We start from the raw sequence: 25918 nt of genomic DNA, 5'->3' as shown, positions 1-25918 counted from the left end.
CAGAAACAAGTATGAATGGAATCTCAGCTGCCAGCACTCCAACTCTTTGGGTACCAAAGAGCTCTCTGTTTAGCAAGCTCCCTTGCCCAGTGTCATATATCACCATGCAAATCTTTCTTGGCCTGAGGAAGTCTCACCTTAAACAAGCCTCCCGTTTGTCCGCTCCACCTGCTAACTCTTTCTGCCCTGGCTTGGGCAGCCTGAGACCAGCCCCACAGTGCTGAGCCGAGGATTTAGGGAGTATAGGGAGGTGCCTGCAGAGTCCCTGCTGTCTGCTGCCAGGGACTTTGTGATTGCACTGGCTGTGTGGCCTTGAGCAAGCTGCTTAACCTCTCTGTACCTGTTTTCTCCTCTGCAAAGTAACAGAGCAGGTGATTCATGAGCAAGAAGACTGTCTTGAGCCTGCTTGTATGGATCACTTGGTGTCCTATAGGCTGCCTTCCCTTGGGGATGGGCATTGCCTTGACACAAAAGATAGCAGCTTATGTAACTAGAATTCAGTCCCTCTGGAGATGCTCCACTTCAGGCCCTTCCTTCAGTTTAATGGTACAGGATGGATCCCTCAGGAGGGACAGCCACCTTACTCTTTGTCGTCATCGCCTGTGGAGCAGTGATGGGAGCCTCTCTCCTATGTCTTCCCTTAGGATGAAAGTCACACTGACACACCTACATATATCCGTGCTAGCACTGGGCTGTGCACAGGACACCGGGCTCACAGTCAACTGCTAATCAGCCCTTTGGTAGTCCACAGCCTTGGTAGGGGGACTCTGTCCCCAAGGAAAAGACCATGTACTGCCCACACTTGCCTGCTGTATAACAGCCTGAGAATACAGGGTCTGTGCGATGTCCTCTGCCACTCTCTAAGGACACGAACAGCTCAAGGGCTCTGGGGCCGGAGACACAAATAACTTCTCATTGCCACAGCAGGGGGATAATGGGACACTGGTGCCATACTGTTACATCTCTAACAGTATCCCCGGGAAGACTACACCAGTCCAGGGACCTTGAGCACCTAGAAGCCACCAAACTGCTACCAGAGTCACCAGGCTGGCTAGCAAGAAGGGAACGGTGCTTCATGGCACCCATCTCCCAACCCCTATGTAGCCAGAGCAGTGGTTCCTTGAGCAAGGGAACAGGCACGCACACACACACACACACACACACACACACACACACACACTCACACACACACACTCTCACACACCTTCATACACACACACACGTGCACACACATGCACACACCCACACACGCACACATTCATGCACACACACATACATTCATACACCTAACCAGGTGCAGAATGCTATCCCCTCTTCTTCTCAAGTACTCGGCCTTCCCCTTGCTCGAATGCACCAGTCTTCCGCAATCAGTCTCTCATCACCTTCAAAACCATGTGCTTGGTTGTGCACATCCGAGGGTAAGTGTGTGTAGAGACTCCGCCCTGTACTCCTACACTTCGGTAAATCTTGTAAACCAAAAGATTCGCTGTCTTACTGTTGATGCAGTGCTCCCAGCTTGTCTTCTCTCCAGCCTTCAAATGACTAAAGGATACCAAGACCGTTCAATAGGGAAAGGACAAACAAACATGGCTGGGAAAACTGGATAGCCACATGCAAAGGAGTGAAGTTGGACTCCTGCCTAAAACCATTCTCAAAATTAAGTAAGAGTAAATATCAAAGACCTAAATGTAAAAACTAAAATGTTAAAAATCCTAGAAGAAAATGCAGGGGGAAAGCTTTAGAACACATATTCTGATGACTTCCCGGGTGTGACTACAAAGGTATGGACAACAGAAAAATAGACTATGTCATGAATATTTAAAAATCTAATCAAAGACATTATCAGCAGTGTAAAAAATTTAAAATATTCTATAATTCTCGGCTCTACTGGGATTCCCCAAAGAATTAGAAGTTGAGTCCTCAAAAGAGATATCTGTACACTTGTGTTCACAGAAGCTAAACCGTGGAAGCAATCCAAGTGTCCACAGACAGATGCCTTGATAAGCTACACACACACACACACACACACACACACACACACACACACACACACAGCCATAAGTAAGTGACATTTAGCATGCTACAGACTCAGGCAACCTGTGGTCCTTAGCCACAATGTTCATGCCTGCCACATAGGCACTGGAATAGGATCTACATCTGTGGGTCCAGAGAGTAGGGTCGGACAGGAGTGGGAAAGTAAGAAAGAGGCCAGGCTGCCATCAGTGCTGTGACTTTTGACATCCTCTGCCTAATGAAGAGGAAACTTCACATGGACACAGTGGGAGAGGTTTCAGTCAAGGTTTGCATAAGCCCTTTGTTTGGAGCCAAATTCACAGACAGCTGGAGGCTGGGGTGGGGAGGAGGAGAGGGCTGCTCAGGGGAACAAGGACCTAGGGAAGCCCTAGTCACAGCAGCTGGAGAAAGGGGTTCGGATTACTTAAGACCCTAGAGAATTTCAGATGGGTTAAAATGGAGTGGGGACCATTCAGGGAGGTTTGTGGCGGCTACACAGGGCTTCCTAAGTCAGTCTCAGACATGTCATATTATGAATATCGTGCTCTTAGCTTAGCTGCTAAGTGTCAATGTCAGATCTCAAACCCAACCTCAATGCTTTTTGGTTTTTTTTTTTTTTCAAGACAGGGTCTCTCTGTGTAGCCCTGGCTGTCCTGGGACTCGCTCTGCAGACCAGGCTGGCCTTGAGGCCCGTCTGCCTCTGCCTCTGAGTGTTTTTTGTTGTTGTTGTTTTTTTTTCTTTTTGTCATCAAGCTCAATGTCAAACTAGGTCTATCCATTCTCTCTTTCCTCATCTCAAAATTATCATACAGGAACTTTGGCCCATTTGAAGAATAGAACTCCTGGGTGGCAGTGGTGGCTCACACCTTTAATCCCAGCACGAGGGAGGCAGAGGCAGGTAGATCTCTGAGTTTGAGGCCAGCCTGCTCTACAAAACAAGTTTCAGAACAGTCAGGGCTATACAGTAAGCCCCTGTTTCCAAAACAAAACAAAAGTCACAAACAAACAAACGAAAACCTCAAGACTCCTGCCCTGTCGCTCTGTCTGTCCCAAGCAGGCAAGAAACGCTGACATTCGCAAGCCCGGGATTGCTTTGCAAGTGGGAGGGGAGTTTCCTCCCCAAAGGTGAAGACAGGGAGGCCATGCAGTGGGGCTTCTAAATCCAGAGAGTGAACACAATACCCTTTCTACTTTTTAAATATATCAAAGCAAAGGAGTTGGGAGTTTTCTTGTTTTTTGTTTTGTTTTGTTTTGTTTTTTAATTTTTATAAAGTATTTGCTGAACCCCTGGACTGTTCTTCCTCTCTGAGGCCCAGGACCTAATTGGTGATCGTCCTGGGCCCGGGAGAGGTCTTTCTGCTGTGCGAGGCTCACTGTCCGACCTTCTAGACCTTCTGACGTCTGTGTCCCTCCCGTGCCTCTCTCTCCCTTCACTCTTGCAGGGGCACTCTTTCTCTGCCCCGCCCCCCAGCAAATGTGCACACCACTGATGGTTGTGCTTGCCCCCGCCTGGCTTCTTCTTTCTCCCTGTCCACCCTAGGCTCCTGGGTCCCTTGGGTACTGTCTGGGCTTCCCATGTGCATGTGTTGGAGCTTGGCTCTGCTGCCTTCCACTGAACACGTGTGGCAGGTCGCAGCCTTCTTCTGGACACCATCAGTGACTGGCATGTTTTCAAAGACGAGAGTTGGTCTTCACACTCCGACTGTCACCCCCATAAGGACAGACTCAAGGTCTCAGACCCCAGGGATCTGCTACAGGTCCTTGGCCCACCTCCCCAAGCTTCCTAGGCTCCTTCTCAAGCCTGGTTCCCTTAGCACCCTCCAAATTCAATCCCATGACCTTCATCTCTGTGACAAGCCCCTCAACCAAGCACAGCACCCAGCACGTGGTAGATACTCAAGATTTCACTAACTTGGAGTCAAAAACTTAATGGGGACATGGGCACTCACTGAGTTTGCTGTTGTATGCAAACAGAAAGCTAGATGTCATATGTCATATGATATATATGTGCATGTATGTATGGCACACCTATGTAATTCTATGTGCGGGCTTCTGGAGCCATGATGAGCACAAGATTCAGTCAGGAAAATGATGCAGTCAAGAGTGAACGTGAGAGGCCGGAGGATGCTCGGGATGTTCCTGGCTGCTATGGGTGACCATGGTAGGCACACTGCGGGGCTGTGCATGTGTGTGGTGCTTATGTATGTGTGTGCAGCAGTGTATGTGAAACGCTGGCCCATGCCTGCATGTGAGGCCATGGGTCACTTTGAGTGTTTTCTACCATTCTGCACAACATCTTTTGAGAGATTTTCTCCTGAATCTGGAAATTGTCGTTTCCGCTAGACTAACTAGTGAACCTGGGACCTGTCTGTCCCTGCCTCTTTCCGTCTGTCCCAGTGCTAGATTCTGTGCATACTGCTATGCTCAGCTGATGCATGGATTCTAGCACTTCCAGCTGCTGAGTCTACCCCATAATACACTTTTTATCTGTAAGTAGAAGGCATGCACTCTATAACGATAAATGAGCTAAGCCAAGGCTTGGCGATAAAACACGTGCTTGTCATACATGAAGGCCCGTGTGTAACTCCCCCCCACACACACCACAGACATGCACATGTGTACACACATGGGTTAAACAGAGAAAACGATGCATGGCCAGTGAAGGAGTAAAGCCACAGCACAATAATTAGACCAGTAAAATAACAGCCATCTACTGGCAAGCGTTTGCTCTGTACGATAGCTCTGCTGTATCTATGGCTAAAATTCCTTCCTGAGGAAGACACAATGTCTCCTCCCCTAGGGCCTCAGTGACAAACTGAGGTAGAGTTCTAAAGTGCACTGGGCTCACTCTGGACATTGGTGCATGGGTGCCCTTAGGGCAGCCCGCACTGGAAGTGTGCAAGCAGCGTGGGTCACGGCTCCCCTGAAGCCGCATAGATAATGACTTCCTAGTCTTTTCCAGCCTATTCACGACCAAGCTCCTCCCGGAGGCCATGTGCCAAGGCCAGAATTGCAGAAGCTGGTTGGGCAGTGTGGATGGATGGATCACCAGGCAAGAGTCCCATGACCAGGCCCGTCCCTCCATGGGAGAAAAGAGTCAATGAGGCTCGGTATGGAGAAGGTGGTGACACGTTGCCCAAGAGAATAGTCCTGTAGAACAGTGTCATGCTCGCGCACAACAGACAGGGTAATGGCTTTGTTTTTATGGGTGTCACCACAAACTTATACCACAATGTCATCAGGCAATAGAGCCTTTCTGCTCCTTTGTACTTTCCAGAGACCTCTGTCAGATGTGCAGCCATCTCTGGCCAGGATGTCGGCTGTCGTATAATGGTTGAGTTCTTCTCGAGAAGTTGGAAGAGAGAAAGTGCTACCTTTTGGGAGCTTGTCAGCTCTCTCTGTGGCTTGATGCAGCCTTCCCACTGTCTTCAGGGGAACTGGAGGCTTCCAGCGTTAGTGTGATGGAGCCGGAGAAGCCAAGGCCACACAGCACATGGCCTAGACACTGGGGCCATGCACACCACTACAAGGTAGTGTGGGCCAGTCCTGGGGATGGCTGGACTCTTGGATTAAGCAGAGCAACTGTCTAGGACCCTACATAATGGTCACCCGGGCAACTGCTCTTCCTCATCGGTCATCCCTGTGAGAAACAGGCAAGATCATTTTCTAAACATAAGAACGTGCTAAAACTCAAGGTAACTTGGCACCAATATAGTTTTATTTCAAAAGCCAATTGTGTTATTGAAGAAAAGGCTATGTTCTCTACCCATTTTGGCGATGGTTGAAGACTGTCTGGGGAATTGTCTTGTACATGTATACGCTCCTGGGCCTGGCGTTTTCTGAAACAGACAAGAGAAGTGGAGCGTGATGAGATGGACACCCTAAGTGCCTGTGTCTAACTCCTAGAAGAGCTGAGGCTGACACACTCCCTGAAGGGAGAGAGAAGGAATGTCTTGGGGATCACCGTGAGACTGGGAGGTGCCAAGACAAGGGCAGGAAAGCCAGTGACTGCTGACACCAGCAGGGGGTGAGGGCACGTTCACTCTCTCCTGAGACCTCAGAGCACAATTTCTCCTAGTGGCACTAGCCCAGGGAGTTCTTGTCACAGAGGACACCATCTTCCTCCCAACTACTAGTCAGGAGTAGTACTCAGGTCTACTGGTCTAGCCCCTAGTCTAGCAGCAAGTGGCTGGAGAGATGGCTTCTGCAATGGCATGTCTAAATCAGAAGCCCAGGCTGCTTCCCATGAGGGGAGGAGGTGTGTCTGAACCTGCTTTGTGGGCTCCATGAACTCTCACAGTCAGCCTCTTCTGTGTATGCTTGTGGGTATATGCACATGTGTGGGTATGTGCACATGTGTGGGTATGTGCACATGTGTGGGTATATGCACATGTGTGGGTATGTGCACATGTGTGGGTATATGCACATGTGTGGGTATGTGCACGTGTGTGGGTATGTGCACATGTGTGTGGTTCTGAGCCTCCTGATCTGTCCCCTGCAAGAACAGCAAGGGCTCTTAACCTGAGCCATCTTGCTAGCTTGAGTACCTCTTGTTTTTATTTTTGTTTTTGTTTTTAAAGAGGAAGTCTCTCTGTGTAGCCCAGCTTGTCCCGGAACTCACTCTGTAGATCAGGCTGGCCTTGAACATAGAGATCTGCCTGCCTCTGCCTCCCAAGTGCTGGATTAAAGGCATGAGCCATCACCACCCAACCGACCTGAGTACTCATTGTTAAACATCATGTGTTTTTGTGGAAATTCCTGAACAAAGCGTTTTGTCAGGTAATTGGTCAAAGTCTTACTTTAAAGCAGAAGTGCGTGTTCTTTCCTGAGACCAAGAGTTTAGCTCTTGGTTACTGCTTCCCATGAGGGATACACACACATTCAGTGTAGCGGTTAAGGGCAGGGGTTCTGGCGTGGTGGTACATCCTTGTAATCAGAGCACTTAGGAGGAAACAGGAAGATCAAGACCGAACTGTCTTTGTCTTTTAAAAAGTGAGGAAGAAGGGGTCTCTGGAGTCAGCCCAGCAGTCAAGAGCACTTGCTAGGCACCCATGAGGGCCGGAGTTGAGATCCCAGCACCCATGGACTAAGGCAATCACGACCGTGAGTGTGCTCGTAACTCGAGATGGACAGACGTCTAGGGTTGGCTGGCTGCCTTCTTAGCTGAAAAATTCACTCAGGGACACTGTGCTTCAAAGGAATGAGGTAGGGAATGCTAGAAATGGGCACCCAATGCAGTCTTCTGACCTACACATGCACAGGTATACTCGTGCATGAACACACATGCACAGTACACACATACACACACACACACACACACACGTGCGCACGCGTACATACACATACACACGCACAGAAAGAGGAAGGAGGAAGAGGACAGTCATGATGACGAGGGTTTCAGGATCCAGCAGGCCTGGGTTTGAGTCCTAGTGCCAGGACCCAGTATGGTGCCAAGCTACCAATTTGTCCAGTGGTTTTGCCTGGTAGGCGGGCAAGTCAGACAGCGCTCCGTCCGGTCACAGCCGTCCGGTCGCAGCCATCGTGTAGGCTCCAACGCAGTCCTTACCTGGAGGACACGCCTGCCCTCCCTTGCTGTTCATCCTGTCACCGAGAGGCCATGGGTGGAAGCAGCATCACTCTGAGCATGGAACAGAGCAGTCAGCCTGGTAGATGACATCAGCTGCCTACAACAGCTGCTTTTACAGGCAGGATGTTTGCTTGGCCAAAAGCAGAGGAGCAGCCTGGAAATCTAATCAAGTCCTGGCCACACGTCAAGGGAAGCGGAAGCCTTCATTAGTGCTATTAATGGGGCTGCAATGTGAGTGTGTAGACCTGGCAGGCTAGCCCACAGACAGAGACTGGGGGTGGTGCACACACAAAACCACCCCTCAAAGGCTGCTGACTGTGACTTTGCAAACACCCGCTAGGATGCTCCAGCCCTAATTTCACTATTGCCAGGTAACACTAAAATGTTCCTTTAAGAGAAAGCAGCGGGGTTGGGGATTTAGCTCAGAGGTAGAGCGCTTGTCTAGCAAGCGCAAGGCCCTGGGTTCAGTCCCCAGCTCCGAAAAAAAAAGAAAAAAAAAAAAAAAAGAGAGAGAGAGAGAGAGAAAGCAGCAACCCCGGACTCGAGCGGACTCTGCCCTTTCTAGTGATTGCTCAGTTTTCTTGGGGTTTGGTTATCAGGAGGCAAAAGGTGCCTGTGGGCCGCTATGGCTGTTGTACTCCTAAATCCTGAAGCCAAAATGTTTTCTCTTGGCTGTCCCCTTAAATTCTAACACCTCATAACATAATGAACATTCTAGATTCCAAGGGAAATCTCTGGATGGCTAGCAGACTCCTCATCTACTGGAAGAGGAAGAGGTGTCTGCCCACTTTTGTGGAGGTTCCCATGTCACGAGTTTGTCCCCATCTCTCAGATCATCCATTGGCAAAGAGTGACTTGGTCCTCTATATGGATGGAGCTCTTTTCTAAAAGAGTGACTCTGATATGCAGGACACAAACAGTCACTGACTGCAAAGTACCCAAATCAGAACCAATACCTAGAAACTAAAGCTCTCAGAGTTAACGGAGCTGATAGCTCTCACTCCGGCTCTAGAACTATCCCAGATGTATCACCCAGGACAGGAAAACACTTACTTTGAAGAAGAAAAGAAGATGTTTCTAGGACAAGGCAGCTCTGCAAACAGATGCCTGTAGCCCGCAGACAGGGCCTTTATCCTGGGAAAGAGTGACAAGTAGATCCCTGCCTGCTGGCAGGCCTAGCTGCAAACACTTCCCAAGCATGTGGGCTTTCACCAGGAGGAGAGAGGCTTCCCATGTAAGAGAGAGAAGGCTACCCGCTGAGGTGATCAAGGTGTTCTCTTCTGTGGTAATTCCCAGGCTTGGGCTACCTAAGAGCCTCCAGAGTGACCACAGTGGGCCTGCCTTTAAGGCGGAAGGAACTCACTCTACATTGTATGCCATGGCCCCAGTCCTCTGGAAAGATTTTTAAAAAGGCCATAATGATCCCCTAAATCAGTGGTTCACATACATGGACGTACACACACACACACACACACACACACACACACACACACACAGAGCCTGGCTTCAAATTCTCAAAGCTCTGCCTCCTCTGCCTCCCAAGCGCTCAGAGGATCAAAGTCCTGCCCCATCACACCCAGCTCTGAAATGGCAAACTCTGTTTCCAGGTAATGGTCCTATCTGCTTTAGGAACAATCTTTCCGTTTCACCTTTGACTTCTGTCAGCTTCCAGAAGCCACGTGCACACACTCAGAATGGCAGTTCTGGGTGGTTGATTCCTGCTTTGCTCACATCAGTGACAGTGTCAGTGTCATCCCAAATAGCCAGATCAGAGAACCCACAGCTCTGGAAATCAGTACAGTCTTGGAGCCCAGGGCGGTCCTAAGTCAGAAGCTTCCAGACACAGGCACGTGGTCACCGAGTCAACATACAACCAGAACACTGTGGTGGCATGTGACAGGACCCTCTTCCACCCGCCCTGCCCACCACCACACAGTGTGTCTCTCAGAAATACTTACTGAACCGACAGGCAGGAACCGGGGAACCCTAGATCTAAAACACGAAGTGATAGATCCTGATCGGGGCAGTTTCAAGTTGTAGTCCCCTGGTCCAGGGCCCTCGTGCTGGAAGACATTTTTACCAAGTAAAGGAATTCTTGACTTTCACTAACGTTTGCTGTATCTTAAGCATTATTTGCCTTCTACAAATAAACACATGAATCACACTGATGTAATAGAAACTTTCAGATCTGGGCCTGCAAAGTCCTATGGGTGTAAGCTAGAAGCCTAAGAAAGACAGCCATGCTGCCTGCTGAGCTGCCCAGTACAGTCATGAGAGGCGGGAAGGAGGCCCAGTCACCTGGGGGTGGGGTCTTAGCTGGGGTTTCTGTTGCTGCCATGAAACCCCATGACCAAAGCAACTTGGGGAGGAAAGGGTTTATTTGGCTCTTATTCTCATCACTGAAGGAAGGCAGGGAAGGAACTCAAGCAGGGCAGGAACCTGGAGGCAGGAGCTGATGCAGAGGCCATGGAGGATGCTGCTTACTGGCTTGCTCCCCATGGCTTGCTCAGCCTGCTCTCTTATAGAACCCAGGATGGTACCACCCACTATGTGCTGGGCCCTCCCACATTGATCACTAATTAAGAATATGACCTCCAGTAGGATCTGATGGAGGTGTTTTCTCAATTGAGGTTCCCTCCTTCCAGATAACTCTAGTTTGTGTCAAGTTGACATAAAAGTCGCCAGGACAATAAGCTATTGACACTCAGCCCCAGGGGATGACAGAGTTGCCACCTGGCTGGAATCCCAGAAACCACGGGGAGCTTTGGAGCTTTTCGTGATGAGCATCCCTCTGCTTGGCCGAGAGGCTTCCCACTCCACCCTCCTGGTGCTAACAGGATGGGCCTTTCCCCTTTGGTCGCTAATAAGTCGCTCTCACCAAGGGGAGCTGTGGGAGTTTCACCAATAAATAAATGAAGATCTGAACTGAGCTCAGAGCAGCTTATACATGGGGAAGGGCACGGGCAGAACCCAGCCTGGCTAGGAAATCGCAGAGCTGCGAGACTCAACTTATGGGGCTCTGTGGGTTTTCCTGGAGTGCTGCCCCTGAAACTTGACTCCCTTGGATCTGATTGGGAATGGCCAATGAGAGTACAGAAATGGTGGGCCTTTAGTAACCCCCTCGACTCCCTGACAGCACCATTGCTCCAGCTAAGAAGATGGGACAGCTGGACCTGCTTGCGGAAGCTCCTCAGGAGCAATGAGAAGGACAGCAGTGAGCCTGCGTGGCAGCAATCACAGCACCCCAAGTCGTTCTGTTGGGTTGCGTCTCCACCCCCAAGCTCACATAGCCAGGCAACTCCCATTGCACTCCATTGTGCTGGGTGGCACATGCTACCTCACATACATGCTTCAGTCATGCGAATTCTGAATTGCTAGCACCTCAGATTGTGGCTTTACTTGGACACAGGGTCTAATTCACATTGAGGTCTTGTTATTCCAGTGGGCACGTGTCCAGTGTGTCTGGTGCTCCCCTTGCTGCAAAGGGGACACACACACACACACACACACACACACACACACACACACACACGCCTGCACGCACACCAGAGGGGGAGAGAGAAAACACCATATGAAGACAAAAGGAGAGAAATATTTATAGTACAGGGATGCCAAGGCATCCCAGCAAGCCCCACAACTAGGACAGAAGACAGGCTGAAGGTCTCCTCACACGTAGAAGAAACCAGCGAAGTAACCACTTGACCAAGGACTTCTGAAGTCCCTCTCACTGGGTATAAGAAGCACCCGACTGTGTTCCTCTACTTAAATCTTTCAACTAACGTACCGTGTTCCAGGCAACGAGCTAGAAGCTACCTGGAAATGATTGTTTCCCAGTATCTGGTCTGCTATTTGGGACCACTAGAACAATTTTGGATTGAGCATGTTTGTGCCCAGAATAAAAACTCGATTTCCTGACCTCCTGGACATCTAGGTGCAACCACACGAGTCACATCAGGATGACAAGTTGGAAGTAGCCGAGCTGTGCAGTTTCAGGGACCATCCTCAGAGGGAGGACACGCGGCGTTTCTCCCACCGTCTCTCTGCCAGCTGGCCTCATGCCCTCTACTGCCATGAAAACAGAAGTCACACTCAGCCGAGTGGCATAAAGGAGAAGTCACTAAAGGGCTTTTAAACAAATGAAAACAAATCCCTACCATCTTTAAGATGCTGCTGCAAAACCACTGCTTCAGTGGAGCAGTGGCGGCCCACACCTGCAACACCAGCAGAAGGCAGAGGCAGGCAGATCTCCGAGTTCAGGGCCGCCTGGTCGGAGTCCCATGATAGCTAAGGTTACACAGAGAAACCCTGTCTTGAAAAAAAAAAAAACAAAAACAACAAGAAACAACAACAACCACTGCTGTTCCATTAGGAGAACTGAGTCCTGGTTGACAAGAAAAACACATTTTCTTATGGCTTGCATTTTAGTGGGGAACATCAGAAAAAGTACAAAATATTATATATAATGTCCATGTCACCCAAGGGGGTAGATGTAGTGAAAGGGCACACTGATTCGGTCCCAGTGTCCCCAAGAAGTCCCTTGGAAAGCTGCATCTGAGCTGGGATGGACAGGAGCAAGAGGAGGCATTTGCAAAGCAAGCCAGTGGAGGACTGGTCCATGCTGGAAGCAGAGCCTGGAGGGACAAGCCTGGAGAGGGTACACTGCTCGCCCCAAGTCTGGAGAGGGTACACTGCTCGCCCCAAGTCTGGAGAGGGTACACTGCTCGCCCCAAGCCTGGAGAGGGTACACTGCTCGCCCCAAGTCTGGAGAGGGTACACTGCTCGCCCCAAGTCTGGAGAGGGTACACTGCTCGCCCTAAGTCTGGAGAGGGTACACTGCTCGCCCCAAGTCTGGAGAGGGTACACTGCTCGCCCCAAGTCTGGAGAGGGTACACTGCTCGCCCCAAGCCTGGAGAGGGTACACTGCTCGCCCCAAGCCTGGAGAGGGTACACTGCTCGCCCCAAGTCTGGAGAGGGTACACTGCTCGCCCCAAGCCTGGAGAGGGTACACTGCTCGCCCCAAGCCTGGAGAGGGTACACTGCTCGCCCCAAGCCTGGAGAGGGTACACTGCTCGCCCCAAGCCTGGAGAGGGTACACTGCTCACCCCAAGTCTGGAGAGGGTACACTGCTCACCCCAAGTCTGGAGAGGGTACACTGCTCACCCTAAGTCTGGAGAGGGTACACTGCTCACCCTAAGTCTGGAGAGGGTACACTGCTCACCCTAAGTCTGGAGAGGGTATACTGCTCGCCCCAAGTCTGGAGAGGGTACACTGCTCGCCCCAAGCCTGGAGAGGGTACACTGCTCGCCCCAAGTCTGGAGAGGGTACACTGCTCGCCCCAAGCCTGTAGAGGGTACACTGCTCGCCCCAAGCCTGGAGAGGGTACACTGCTCACCCTAAGTCTGTAGAGGGTATACTGCTCGCCCCAAGCCTGGGAGGGTACACTGCTCGCCCCAAGCCTGGAGAGGGTATACTGCTCGCCCCAAGTCTGGAGAGGGTACACTGCTCGCCCCAAGTCTGGAGAGGGTACACTGCTCACCCCAAGTCTGGAGAGGGTACACTGCTCGCCCCAAGCCTGTAGAGGGTACACTGCTCGCCCCAAGCCTGGAGAGGGTACACTGCTCACCCTAAGTCTGTAGAGGGTATACTGCTCGCCCCAATCCTGGAGAGGGTACACTGCTCGCCCCAAGCCTGGAGAGGGTACACTGCTCACCCTAAGTCTGGAGAGGGTACACTGCTCACCCTAAGTCTGGAGAGGGTACACTGCTCACCCCAAGTCTGGAGAGAGTACAATACTCACCCCAACTCTTGGGATAACTGCTGCATTCGAAGGTAAATGAAAAATGGTGACTGGCCCGCACTGACCTAACTCATGGAAAAGTCCTAACAATTGTGACTCAGCCCAGGTTTTGAAGAAAATATTTGACAAATTTTTGAATTACAAAAGCCCACAGCTGAAAGGCTTTGAATTTTTAAAGAGATCGGACATTTTAAGGAGACTGATCTTTTAGTGTTTGAATTTGTAAAGATGCTGGATTTTTAGAGTTGATCCTGGAATCGAGTGAGAAAGGAAAGGGTTAATGGTGACATGTCACATTGACAAGGAGCTTGTGTGTCAAGGAGTGACTGTCCTGCATAGCTTTGTATAAACTTGACACAAGCTAAAGTCCGCTGAGGGGACACAGCCCCGATTAAGAAAACGCCTCCAAGATCAGGTAGGGCGGTTTCTCACTCAGTGATGGATGAGTTAGGGCCTCCATTGTGGGCGGGTCCTGGCTTCTATAAAGAGCAGGCTGAGCAGGGCCGGGTGAGCAGTGAGCAATGCCTCCATGGCCTCTGCATCAGCTCCTGCCCCAGGTTCCTGCCCTGCTCAAGGTCCTGCCCTCCATGATTTGATGAAGGACAGTGAGTGAAATAACCCTTTCCTCCCCAATGTGCTTTTGGCCATGGTGTTGTTCACAGCAAAAGCGAATCTAAGAACCTGGTTTCTACATAACCTATTCAGTCTGCAGTGTTTGGTTACAGCTCTAGAAAGCAGACCAACTAACCTTGCATTCTTTTACATTATTTTGTTTGTTTTTTGCTCAGGCTAATTTGGGATGGGCTCTTGCAACGGGAAGTCCTACTTTTTCTTCATCTTTCCTCTCCGTTTGTAGTCAGACACTGTTATAAGTTTAGTCTGCTCGGGAAACACTCTGCTAGCAGCTGGACAGTAAAACACTGCTGCTCTCAACACCACTGGAAAGGTCCTGCAGACTGCTTTTACTTTAAGAAAACAGTTGCCAGGGTAGGCATCATACCTTTAAATCCCAGATCTGTGACTGTACTTGAAACATTTTCCAAACTGCGCTATCCCCACCCGCAGCTCATCAGTGAGGGGGCTGAGTAGGGATCTCCCGTAACCGCCCTAATTTCCAGGTTCCATCCAAGCAAAAATCAATTTTCTGCTTGATTCCTTCTGACTGTGTTTATTAATTACTCTCTGCTCCCCGTAGAATTTCAAGCTATCAGCTTAGTTTTTAGTTGAACTCATTCCTTCAGTCCAGGAACCGCTGGAAAGATCCAGCTCTCTTTGATACGTCGGATACCACACCCTGATACTCAGGCCCAGGGCAATTCCAAGACAACACAGAGAGAGTCACTGCGTCTGTGCTCCATCCGCCTGACCCTCCCTCCCCTTCCGTAAGCTACACAGGGCTGCCAGATGTCAGAAATACAACTGGACATGGTCTTTACATCCAAGAAAGAAAACGTGGTTGTTTGACATCAGGCTTGTCTACACTAAGAAGGTGCTATCTACCTTCAAAACCTGTGTTTTGAGAAATCATAAGGTGTTAGAAAAGGAATAACCACATCCCCAGGTCACAGTACCTCAGGAAGCCAGCGAAAGCAATTTTGCTCACAGTTCCCGCTTTTTCATATACATGATCTTGCCCAAATTAATCACAGTTTATATTATTTGCACGTTGCATTTTCTTCTTTTAAAAAAGGTTTATTTCTTTATTTAATGTGTGCATGTGTGCTTGAGTGTATGTGGGCCATGAGTATGTAGGCCTGGAGGGAGCATCGCCTCTTCCGGAGCTAGAGTTGACGGATCGTCCTAAGTCGCTACGTGGGTGCTCAGAACCAGGCTCTGGTCCTCCGGAAGAGCAGCCAGTGCTCTTAACTGCCAAGCCATCATCATTCATTCACTCATTCATTCATTCATCCATTCATTCAGAGACGGGGTCTTACACAGCTCTTGCTGGCCTAGCACTTGCAATATAGAACAGGCTAGCTTTGAATTTATAAAGATCCATCTGCCTCTACCACTGAATGCTGGGATAACTGTCTGCAGCCTTTTTTTTTTCTTTTCTTTTCTTTTTTTTCTTTTCTTTTCTTTTTTTTTTCTCAGAGCTGGGGACCGAACCCAGGGCCTTGCGCTTGCTAGGCAAGTGCTCTACCACTGAACTAAATCCCCAACCCTGTCTGCAGCCTTTTTAACTGTTCCATTAAGTCATCAAAATGTCAAGTGCCATTGTATAACGTCCTCAGTGATCACTGTAGTGACTATTAATGGCCCTTTGGGTGGACATGTAAAATTCTTTAAAGATCATTTTCTTTCTTCTGGCAACTAAGCTATTCCCATTATCAACAGTTCCTTGATGATTTGCTCCTTGGTTTTGGTTTTGGTTTTTGTTTAGTTGTGAGATGAAGTCTTTCTTATGTAGCTTAGGCTGTCCTAGGACTTTCTTTCTTTTCTTTTTTTTTTTTTTTTTTTTTTTTGGTTCTTTTTTTCTTTTTCGGAGCTGGGGATCGAACCCAGGGCCTTGCGCTTCCTAGGCAAGAGCTCTACCACTGAGCTAAATCCCCAACCCCCTGTCCTAGGACTTTCAATGGAGCAGTGCTGACCTGAATCTCGATACTCCTCCCTCCAACTCCCCGGAGCTGTGATTGCAAGTGTGAGGCAGCGTGAGCCATCAGGCCTGGCTCCTCTGAAGATACTTCTACGACTGGCTGGTTCCATGTACGAGTAGAGGATTCTGGCAATGCAGAACTAGTGGGCTTGCTCTGGTTTGGTGCTAGGAATCAAACCCAAGGCCCCCACATGCAAAGTACTGCCCTGCCATTGACCTCAGGTCTCTCTCGGGTTTCTGTGTATGTTTGTGGGTAGGTGTGAGTACCTGCATTTATGTGGATGTGCACATGCATTTTTCTAGCCCCCCAACCCCCGTGGGCACCAGGCATGTACTGTCCTGTGCTGGGCTGGATTTTTTGTTGTTTCTGCTGTTGTTTGATGGGGTCTCGCTTTGTACCCCTACATGTGACTTGCTATGTGGATCGGAGTGGCCTCAAACTCATTATGTAGTCAAAGAGCAGCTTGTACTTTTAATCAGCCTGCTCATACAGACAGACAGAACGCCAGTGCACGTGAAATAGTAAATAAACCTTCTGAGATATTAGTAAAACCATAAAACCATAGCTGTACTACCTTACATTTGTAATTTGAGATTAAAAATCATTTTCCAACGATATTTCCAAATACCCCTCCTGAGAAACCCCTACACTTTGGGAACAAAATATAATCACTTACCTACTGAACCCCCCCAATATAGAACAAGCAGTCTATGACAGGTATGTGTGTATATACATGTCTCTGTGTATGTGTCTCTCTCTGTGTGTCTGTAATCTGTATGTCTGTGTGTGTCTGTGTCTCTGTGTGTGTATGTGTGTATGTTCGAACACATTAAGTGTGTCTATTACATGAGCACAGTGAAAATGACTTCAGGATGGGAGGACTTTGGTTTTCAAGTTAAAAGTCAATTCGATTTTTTTTTCTTTTTAACTTCCTCCCTCCCCCTCCCTCCCCCTCCCTCCCCCTCCCTCTTCTTTCCTCTCTCTCCCTCCCCCTCCCTCCCTCTCGCCCTCATTCCTTGCTCTCCCTCTCTCTCTCTCTCTTTCCTTGTTTCCATTCTTTTTCTCTTTGGGGCTCGATATTGAACCCAGGGTCCCAGGCACTCTAGGCAAGTATTCTACCACTGAACTACATACCAAACCTCATTAATGTTTTTATATTAAGAAAAGAGAAAAAGAAGAAAGTGGACGGTGGGCTGGGGTAGGGGAAGGCAGTCACTGGGAGGTAGAGGGGACATGGGAGGACAAGGGGGTGAACTGGTCAAGGTCATTCTGTGCACATGTAAGAGTGTCACAATGAATCATGTGTTATTAAAATATGCTAATTCGAACACATTTTAGGGTCTGGAGGGATGGCCCAGGAATTAGGAGCACCGGCTTTTTCAGAGGACCTGGGTTCTAATTCTATCACCATATGGAAGTTCACGACTGTCCGTAACTCCAGTGCTCGGTGGTCCCAGGACATTTCCAGCCTCACGGGTGCTGCACACATGTGGCCTACAATGTTCGGGCAAAACATCCACAAATATAAAATTAAAAACTGGAAAAAATTAAAACATTTTAAAAACTGTGATATATATATATTCAAAATATCCCATGAATGGCATAGATTACCCACTGTGGGCATTTTGTTATGCCTGATTTTGAATTTAAAATTGTGGGTTCATTTCATTTAAGATTGAAAGCATTTGAATACTGTTACATGTTTCTGAGACACATGATGTTTGGGGCTTTGTAAAGCTTTCCCTGACAGTTCTCAAGGTTGACTTGAAATGTATGTCACAGAAAACAAGAGGATTATAATGGAGAATGGCCGAAGATGGGCAGTAAGGACGGCTAACCTGGAGCAGGGAAAGGAGAAAGAAATTGGAATAAAATATCAAGAAATAAAATTCGTCTAACAATGTTAGAGAAATGGGTTCAAACACTCTGTATAGCGTACTTGTGAATTCATAGTAACACTATAAATAAGTTCACTATTATATATTTAATATAGGCCAGGAGACTATAGTGCAAACCCAGTAGACAAACTCTGCTGAGCTCCTCACCATCCACAGCGGCAGGAGAAGCAGGTGTGCGCGTACATTTTATAGCTAACTTTGTTCTGAAGAGGAGAAGATGACCCGGCCAATATCCGTCTGTGCTGGATGCCTGAGACCCACAGGTCAGATTTCTGGTGACCTCGGGTTTCACACACACACAGAAGGTGGTGGCTTGCGCTGAGTCAGAGTCAACAGGCTCAGGTGGCACTGTGACCTTTCCATAAACCCAAAGCTCGTTTCAGAGGAACTGGAGTTAAAGGTGTTTGTCACTGGGCATGGAGTGGGGCAAGTCTTTAATCCCAGCACTCAGGACGCAGACGCAGGTGGATTTCTGAGTTTGAGGCCAGCCTGGTCTACATAGCAAGTTCCAGGCCAACTCCGAGACTACATAAAGAGATCCTGTCTTTAAAATTTTTTAAATTTAAATTTAAAAGGAAATTAAAGAACATCTGAAGCAAAAGTTAAATTTAAATTTGTAGTTTAAAAAGAGAAAAATAATACGGATTTCACTTCTCTACTTGACACATCTGAGCACTGTATGAACGCTGGGTGTGGGAGGAGACAACACATTCTCTTCTTCCCTGAGGCTCCTGGACCAGAACCTGGTAACAAGCCACCCGATCTGCTGACACCAAAATTTTGTATTTTGACCTTTTGTATAAAACCAAAGAATAAAAGCAAAATCCCTGAAAAACTTTAGAAAATATGCATTTTTGCTATAGAGTTTCTAAAAACCAACAACAGCAAAACAACATTAAAACCCACTTGACAATTAACCAATCAAAAGCGTGTGACCAGAGAGTACATGGCCCACAGTAGGGGGATGGTGACTCGGGATTCAGCAAGGGACTTTCTGCACAGCCTGCAGCCTGCACATCTGACAAGATGGCTGTGGCGGTTTCCATGAGAATGGGTCCCCACGGACTCTGACACTGAGTGCTTAGTCCCCGGGAGTGTTGACTCTTGAAGGATTAGGAGGTGTGGCCTTATCTGAAGAAGTGTGTCATGGGGGGTGGGGGGCTTTAAGGTTTTAAAAGCCCAAGCCAGGCCCAGAGCCTCTGTCTGTCTGTCCGCCTGACTACCTCTGCAGCTCTCAGCTACTGCTCCAGCACCCACCTTCATGCCGACATGTTCCCCACCATGAACCATGAAACTGCAAGTCAGCCCCAATTAAATGCTTTCTCTGATAAGAGCTGCACTGGTCATGGTGTCTCCTCACAGCAATACAGCAGTGACTGAGGCAATGACAGGAATGAAAAGCAAGGTGTGACAGGGCACTTGGGAGGTGGGGGCAGGAGGGCGGGGAGTTCAGAGGTCATCAGCTACATCGAAAGATGGAGGTCAGCCTGTGGCTACATGAAAATGTGTCCCAACACTAAACATAAACCTTCTCTTCGCTTCACGCCAGCACCCACCATTGCTGGAGGGCTGATGCGTCAGCCTTTCTCCCTCGAGCTGAAATCATCATTGAGCAATACACTAAAGCAAGAGGAAAACCTACTTCAACGTGAGCACGAAAGATTTACCGCCATTACCACCAAAAATGTAGCATCTCACGAAGCAATGAAAGTGGTAGCAAGTACAGACCACAGGGAGAGCCTCGGTGGGTCCACGAGACCTGGCAGAATTAGACTGACCCATGATTAATGAAGTCACGACAGAACACACTGCAGACATGATTAGTCTTTCAAAAAAGAATGATTCAAAATCCCAAGGTACTGGGAATTTGTTTAGGAAAATATAACTTAAAGTTGTTTTTTTTTTTTATTTGATGTTTTGCTTTTCCTAAGGTCAAAGCTGAGTTTGGGAGGGGGAAAGTGGGGGGGCGGGTGCACTCTTGTAACACTGGACCTGGAAGACCGAGGTGGGAGGAGTTTAAGGCCAGATTGGGCTACAGAACAAAACCCTGTTTCAGAAATAAAATCGAGTTCCCAAACATCAAGACAAGGGCTGGCAAGACAGACAACTCGAGAATCATTTCCACAGCATCCTGAAAACCGGGTTTAAACCCTGGGACCCGTGAGGACAAGAACTGAGAACTCTCAAAGTTTCCCTTTGACCTCCACAGATGGACCATGGCACTCACGTGCCCAGATTTACACACAAATAAAAAATGTTTTAAAAACCTACCATGAGATATCAGGAAAACTGAGATGTCTGTTGATTATCTTTATGGTTTTAGTTTTTGAACTTTGGGCTGGCTTGGCAGGGCTTTACCTTGCCATCATGCCTGTTAACCTGAGTACAATCCACAGAGTCCAGAACCTACGCCTGCAAATGTGGCCTGACCTCTGACCTCTACACATGCATGTACTTGTGCAAACACATACATGTTCATGCACAAACGCACAAAAACAAATCAATGTAAGATTTTTTAAAAATTTTTCGAGAATGTGAATTTAATAGTTTGAAAAAAGTGGCAGCAAAATCCTTCTAATGAACTCCAAACATGTAGCTCGGAGCCTCTCCAATTTCATCACCTGAGGCACACATGCTTGTGTTTGCCTTTCCTAAGAGTGTGTGACACACAGCCCAGAAAGGTGCGTGCACAATTTCATTGACGCAACACTTAGCCAGCCTGTCTCATGACTAACACTCAAAACAGCTTCACACGAGTCACTCGAGTCACTCGGAGAGCCCCGAACAGGCCTCCTTAACTCTTAGCTGCCTGGGCAGTGCTGTGGGTGCGTGGCTGTTTCCTGATTCCCCTGTAGTTCTCCACTGATGGCTCTTCAGGGTGAGTGCAGCACTGCTCTCGCCTCTCTAACCACTCGCCCCGCTGTCTGTTTACCTGGCAGCTGAGGGACACCGCAATTTCCACAGCCTTCGTTTTTACCTGGAGTTAAGAGGTGCCTTCTTTCTCACTGGTGCAAGGTTGTGCCTGTTTTCTCCCTCAGGATGGCAGGTGCTCTCCTTGCCTTACAAGCAGGCCCCCAGGCGGTCTCTACTTTTATTCTCAATGTAAGTTGGTTTCCTGCCCAACCAGCTGTGGCGTGGTCCCTGGGACATCTCACTGCTCATCTGGACCCCATGCCTTCTTCTAGGACGTGTTCAATCTTTTGCTATAGTTTATCTCTTGTAGCATCTTTAAAAAGGACATTTAGGAGGTCATTTTCTGTGGGTTTTGTTTGTGTGTTTGTTTTTTTTTTTTTTTTTTTTTTTTGAGCTGGGAACCGAATCCAGGGCCTTGTGCTTGCTAGGCAAACGCTCTACCACTGAGCCAAATCCCCAACCACGTGTTTGGTTTTTTTTAAATATTTATTTATTTTATGTATAAGTACACTATAACTGTCTTCAGACACACTAGAAGAGGGCATCAGATCCCATTACAGATGGTTGTGAGCCACCATGTGGTTGCTGGGAATTGAACTCAGGACCTCAGGAAGAGCAGTCAGTGCTCTTAACCACTGAGCCATCTCTCCAGCCCGTGTTTGTTTTCTATGTTTGAAAATATTTTGTGGAGGTCAGAGGACAGCCTAGGTATTGATCCTCATCTTCTGGGTCTGACAGTTTTGTGTCAACTTGACACAAGTTAGTCATCTGAGAGGAGGGAACAGCAATTAAGAAATGCCTCCATGGGCTGGAGAGATGGCTCAGCCGTTAAAGGCTAGGCTCACAACCAAAAATATAAGAAATGCCTCCATGACTTCACGAAAGACGTGGAGAACTCCCTTAGAGAACAAGTAGAAGCCTACAGAGAGGAATTGCAAAAATGCCTGAAAGAATTCCAGGAAAACATAAATAAACAAGTAGAAACCCATAGAGAGGAGAAACAAAAATCCCTGAAAGAATTCCAGGAAAACACAATCAAACAGTTGAAGGAATTAAAAATGGAAATAGAAGCAATCAAGAAAGAACACATGGAAACAACCCTGGGCATAGAAAATCAAAAGAAAAGACAAGGAGCTGTAGATACAAGCTTCACCAACAGAATACAAGAGATGGAAGAGAGAATCTCGGGAGCAGAATATTCCATAGAAATCATTGACTCAACTGTCAAAGATAATGTAAAGCAGAAAAAGCTACTGGTCCAAAACATACAGGAAATCCAGGACTCAATGAGAAGACCAAACCTAAGGATAATAGGTATAGAAGAGAGTGAAGACTCCCAGCTCAAAGGACCAGTAAATATCTTCAACAAAATCATAGAAGAAAACTTCCCTAACCTAAAAAAAGAGATACCCATAGGTATACAAGAAGCCTACAGAACTCCAAATAGATTGGACCAGAAAAGAAACACCTCCCGTCACATAATAGTCAAAACACCAAACGCACAAAATAAAGAAAGAATATTAAAAGCAGTAAGGGAAAAAGGTCAAGTAACATATAAAGGCAGACCTATCAGAATCACACCAGACTTTTCGCCAGAAACTATGAAGGCCAGAAGATCCTGGACAGATGTCATACAGACCCTAAGAGAACACAAATGCCAGCCCAGGTTACTGTATCCTGCAAAACTCTCAATTAACATAGATGGAGAAACCAAGATATTCCATGACAAAACCAAATTTACACAATATCTTTCTACAAATCCAGCACTACAAAGGATAATAAAGGGTAAAGCCCAACATAAGGAGGCAAGCTATACCCTAGAAGAAGCAAGAAACTAATCATCTTGGCAACAAAACAAAGAGAAGAAAAGCACACAAACATAACCTCACATCCAAATATGAATATAACAGGAAGCAATAATCACTATTCCTTAATATCTCTCAACATCAATGGCCTCAACTCCCCAATAAAAAGACATAGATTAACAAACTGGATATGCAATGAGGACCCTGCATTCTGCTGCCTACAGGAAACACACCTCAGAGACAAAGACAGATACTACCTCAGAGTGAAAGGCTGGAAAACAACTTTCCAAGAAAATGGTCAGAAGAAGCAAGCTCGAGTAGCCATTCTAATATCAAATAAAATCAATTTTCAATTAAAAGTCATCAAAAAAGATAAGGAAGGACACTTCATATTCATCAAAGGAAAAATCCACCAAGATGAACTCTCAATCCTCATCTTCGGTTGGTTTATATACAAGTGTGCAATTTCTAGGCTTGAAAGTAAAATGATGCTATCTGGTGCTGGATAGAGGAGCCTTATTTTTTATTATGGCAGCTTGCTATTTTTGTAACATGGTGATTTGGTTGAACACAATAAAGTACAGTAGTAACTGAAAAAAAAAAAAAAAGAAATGCCTCCATAAGCCAGGTGGTGGTGGTACAAGAGACAGGGGTCTCTGAGTTCAAGGCCAGCCTGGTCTACAGAATGTCTTCCAGGACAGCCAGGGCTACACAGAGAAATCAAGTCTAAAAGGAAACAGGAGAAAAGAGAACCCTCTAAGCAAGCAGTAAGCAGCAGCCTCCATGGCCTCTGCTCTGTCTCCATGGCTTCTGCTCTGTTCCTGTCCTGACTTCCTTCAATGAGAAGAGCAATGTGGAAGTGTAAGCCACATAAACCCTTTCCTCCCCAAACTGCTCTGCTCACGGTGTTTTCCTCGCAGCAGCAGAAACTCTAAGACACTTTCTTTGTTGTTCACTGTCCCATAAGCCAACCTAAGTGACTCGCAGGCTTCTGTGGATTCCTGTCGCTATCCCACATCTTGTGGGTTATGGAGATTTGAACTTAGGTCCTCAGGCTTGCATGGCAAGGGCTCTACCCACTGTGCCATCCTCTCAGTCCTGCTGTGTTGGGAAATATTTTTATTCCATTCTCACAGTTGATTGCTAATTGGACTGAACATAGACTCCTAGGTTGAAAACTATCTTTCTCATCCCACTGTTGGTAGTAATTGTATTACTAGGAGAGTCTTCCTCTCCTGCTCGTGGAATTACATCATAGTTAAGTTTCCATACTGTGCATCTCCATCTCTTCTGGAGATTCCTCTCCTGTGCCTATAGAAGCCCTTGCATATGGCTAGGATATACTGACAGCAGCCAATTCACAGCAATGCCGTGTTCTTCTGGGGTCAGTGTGACTCTCTTCCCTTTGGACTTACATTCTTCTATTTTTTCTTTCTTTTTGTGTTTGGTGGGGTACTGAGGGCACTGAGTATTGATCCCAGGGTCCTTCACAAGCTAGGCAAGTTCTCTACCATTCACCAATATTTACATTTATCTCACGTGTCCTTTCTCTGTAATCAAGGTCACTCTTGAACTCTTGGACTCAGTTCTCTTGGGAGCCTCTGCCTATACATATATGCAATTGCACCAATTCCACCAAAATTTTGCCCAAGGGGCAAATGTTCAATGGTCAGTATTCCATATGCAGAGGGGGTAGGCTCCAGATCAAATTCCTCTGCACGGTTTTAACCCAATGCCTCGCTTCCCTCTAGTATTAAAGGACAGAAGGACATGACGGCATCCAGTGTACTATGGCCACTGTGGCCCCAGATCAGCTGCTACTACCTGAAGACCATAGTCATTCCTTAGGCTGGCCAGCTCACATTCTTAGGATCATTATGAGGAGGGTGTAAGTCTTAACTCTTTCTTTAATAGCCATGTGACTTTAGGCAATTAATTTCCACTCATTGGAAATAAAGATAGGTATATGCTCTACCTCAAAAAGAGGATAAACGGGGCAGTCTATGCCCAATACAGAATACTGTGTCTACAGCCAGAGACCACTGCACAGGTAACTTACAATGCTACTTCTAGGCCTTAGTCCCTAACAGTTCTATAAATATCATGTCGATTTCTAGAGAAATTGAAGTGAATGATAAAGTCAGTCAAATGAATTTTCTCAAGTAAGTGTGGCAAGGACCTTCCCCTAATGAATAAAGATTTAATGAATCACTGAGTGAGGAGTAGGTGGGACTTCCGGGTCTGAGCAGAAAAGAGAGAAGACAAGGAACTTTGGGATGGAGAGACAGCTGGGGGTGGAAGATGTAATGAACTAGAGGCCCTTGGTTAGATGGCTGATCTGCCAGGGTCCGCCACAGAAGGATTTAATTTCGTATGGTTTACTAATCAGGATGCTAGTGGTTGCATCCAGCAATTAAGTTATCTGTTGATTATAACTAAGCTTGTGTGTTTTCCTTCACTCAGAGACTTAACTGAGTTAAAGAGAAAGGTACAGGGCAGGTGGAATTTGGAAGTATGGGGATGGCATGGTAGTGACCCACCAAGGGAACTTAGAAAGTCAGGTGGAGGGGCTGGGGATTTAGCTCAGTGGTAGAGCGCTTACCTAGGAAGCGCAAGGCCCTGGGTTCGGTCCCCAGCTCCGAAAAAAAAAAGAAAGTCAGGTGGAGACATTTCGAGAGCAAAGAGTGAGAGAGTCTGCTGAGATGAGAACACCCCACTGGAGCCATGTGGCCCGCCAATGTTTGGTGTAGTGTGGGATGGTGCATCTGTTTTTATTATTTCCCGCTATACGTGGCGCCCAACATGGGGGCAAGAATCCACTAGAGACTTAAAATTATCAGCCTGAGAGAGTTTTATTTTCTAAGTGAGAGAAAGTGTCATGTGGACTCAAGAGCAGGAATCTTGAAACAAAGAACCACAGGGGGAGTCTCTGCTCACAGGCTCTGAGGTCCCCTACTGTGAAAACAAGCAAGAAGGCTGCTGTGAGCCACAGCGAGCTAGAGAATGGAAGCTGCCTGCTGCCTTAGCAGATTAGAATATGATTTAATTCAAAGGCTACTTTATTTGCTTTTAGGATAAATTTATATGCAGAGTTTTTCTGAATCACATGGGAAATTTCACTCATGGTTTGGAACTAAGGTAGGAAAACTAGAAGTCTGAGGCTCCGGGTAGAGAGCACAACAGATAAATGGTATATACAGTCTGCAGGAAGCTCATATTCTTTGTTCATGGGCTCCACAGGAATTTGGGGTTAATGTCCTAGCACGACAAATTAGAAAAAGCCTAAAAATAGGTTCATACAGTATTTT

At 47.4% G+C, this 25918-nt stretch overlaps 1 protein-coding gene and 1 long non-coding RNA gene across 8 annotated transcripts in view; one reads left to right on the top strand and one right to left on the bottom strand.

Annotated features, from left to right (window-relative positions):
* The first annotated feature begins 1812 nt into the window (after positions 1–1812).
* On the top strand, positions 1813–6723 carry LOC148005040 (uncharacterized). The gene is made up of 2 exons (XR_015622665.1): positions 1813–5200; positions 5291–6723. It is a non-coding gene; the product is annotated as an uncharacterized LOC148005040 (long non-coding RNA).
* The window catches only part of Stpg4 (sperm-tail PG-rich repeat containing 4), a 40431-nt gene continuing 20222 nt past the window's right edge, over positions 5710–25918 (bottom strand). For 3 of the 7 annotated variants that reach the window (XM_087554638.1, XM_087554635.1, XM_087554632.1), the window contains 2 exons: positions 9559–9663; positions 5710–5852 (listed from right to left, as the gene is read on the bottom strand). In XM_087554638.1, the coding sequence (XP_087410764.1) occupies positions 9593–9663 (71 nt within the window). In that variant the 3' untranslated portion in view covers positions 5710–5852; positions 9559–9592. Of the gene's footprint in view, positions 5853–9558; positions 9664–17127; positions 17489–25918 lie in introns of those variants that run through there. The other 4 variants (XM_087554637.1, XM_087554634.1, NM_001163562.1 and 1 more) reach the window with 3 other exon arrangements.

The sequence above is a fragment of the Rattus norvegicus genome, chromosome 6, assembly GCF_021556685.1.
Source record: "Rattus norvegicus strain SHRSP/BbbUtx chromosome 6, alternate assembly SHRSP_T2T, whole genome shotgun sequence".
NCBI classification, from domain to species: Eukaryota; Metazoa; Chordata; class Mammalia; order Rodentia; family Muridae; genus Rattus; species Rattus norvegicus.
The sequence above is the reverse complement of the archived record's forward strand: the minus strand, read 5'-3'. Positions and strand labels throughout refer to the sequence as shown.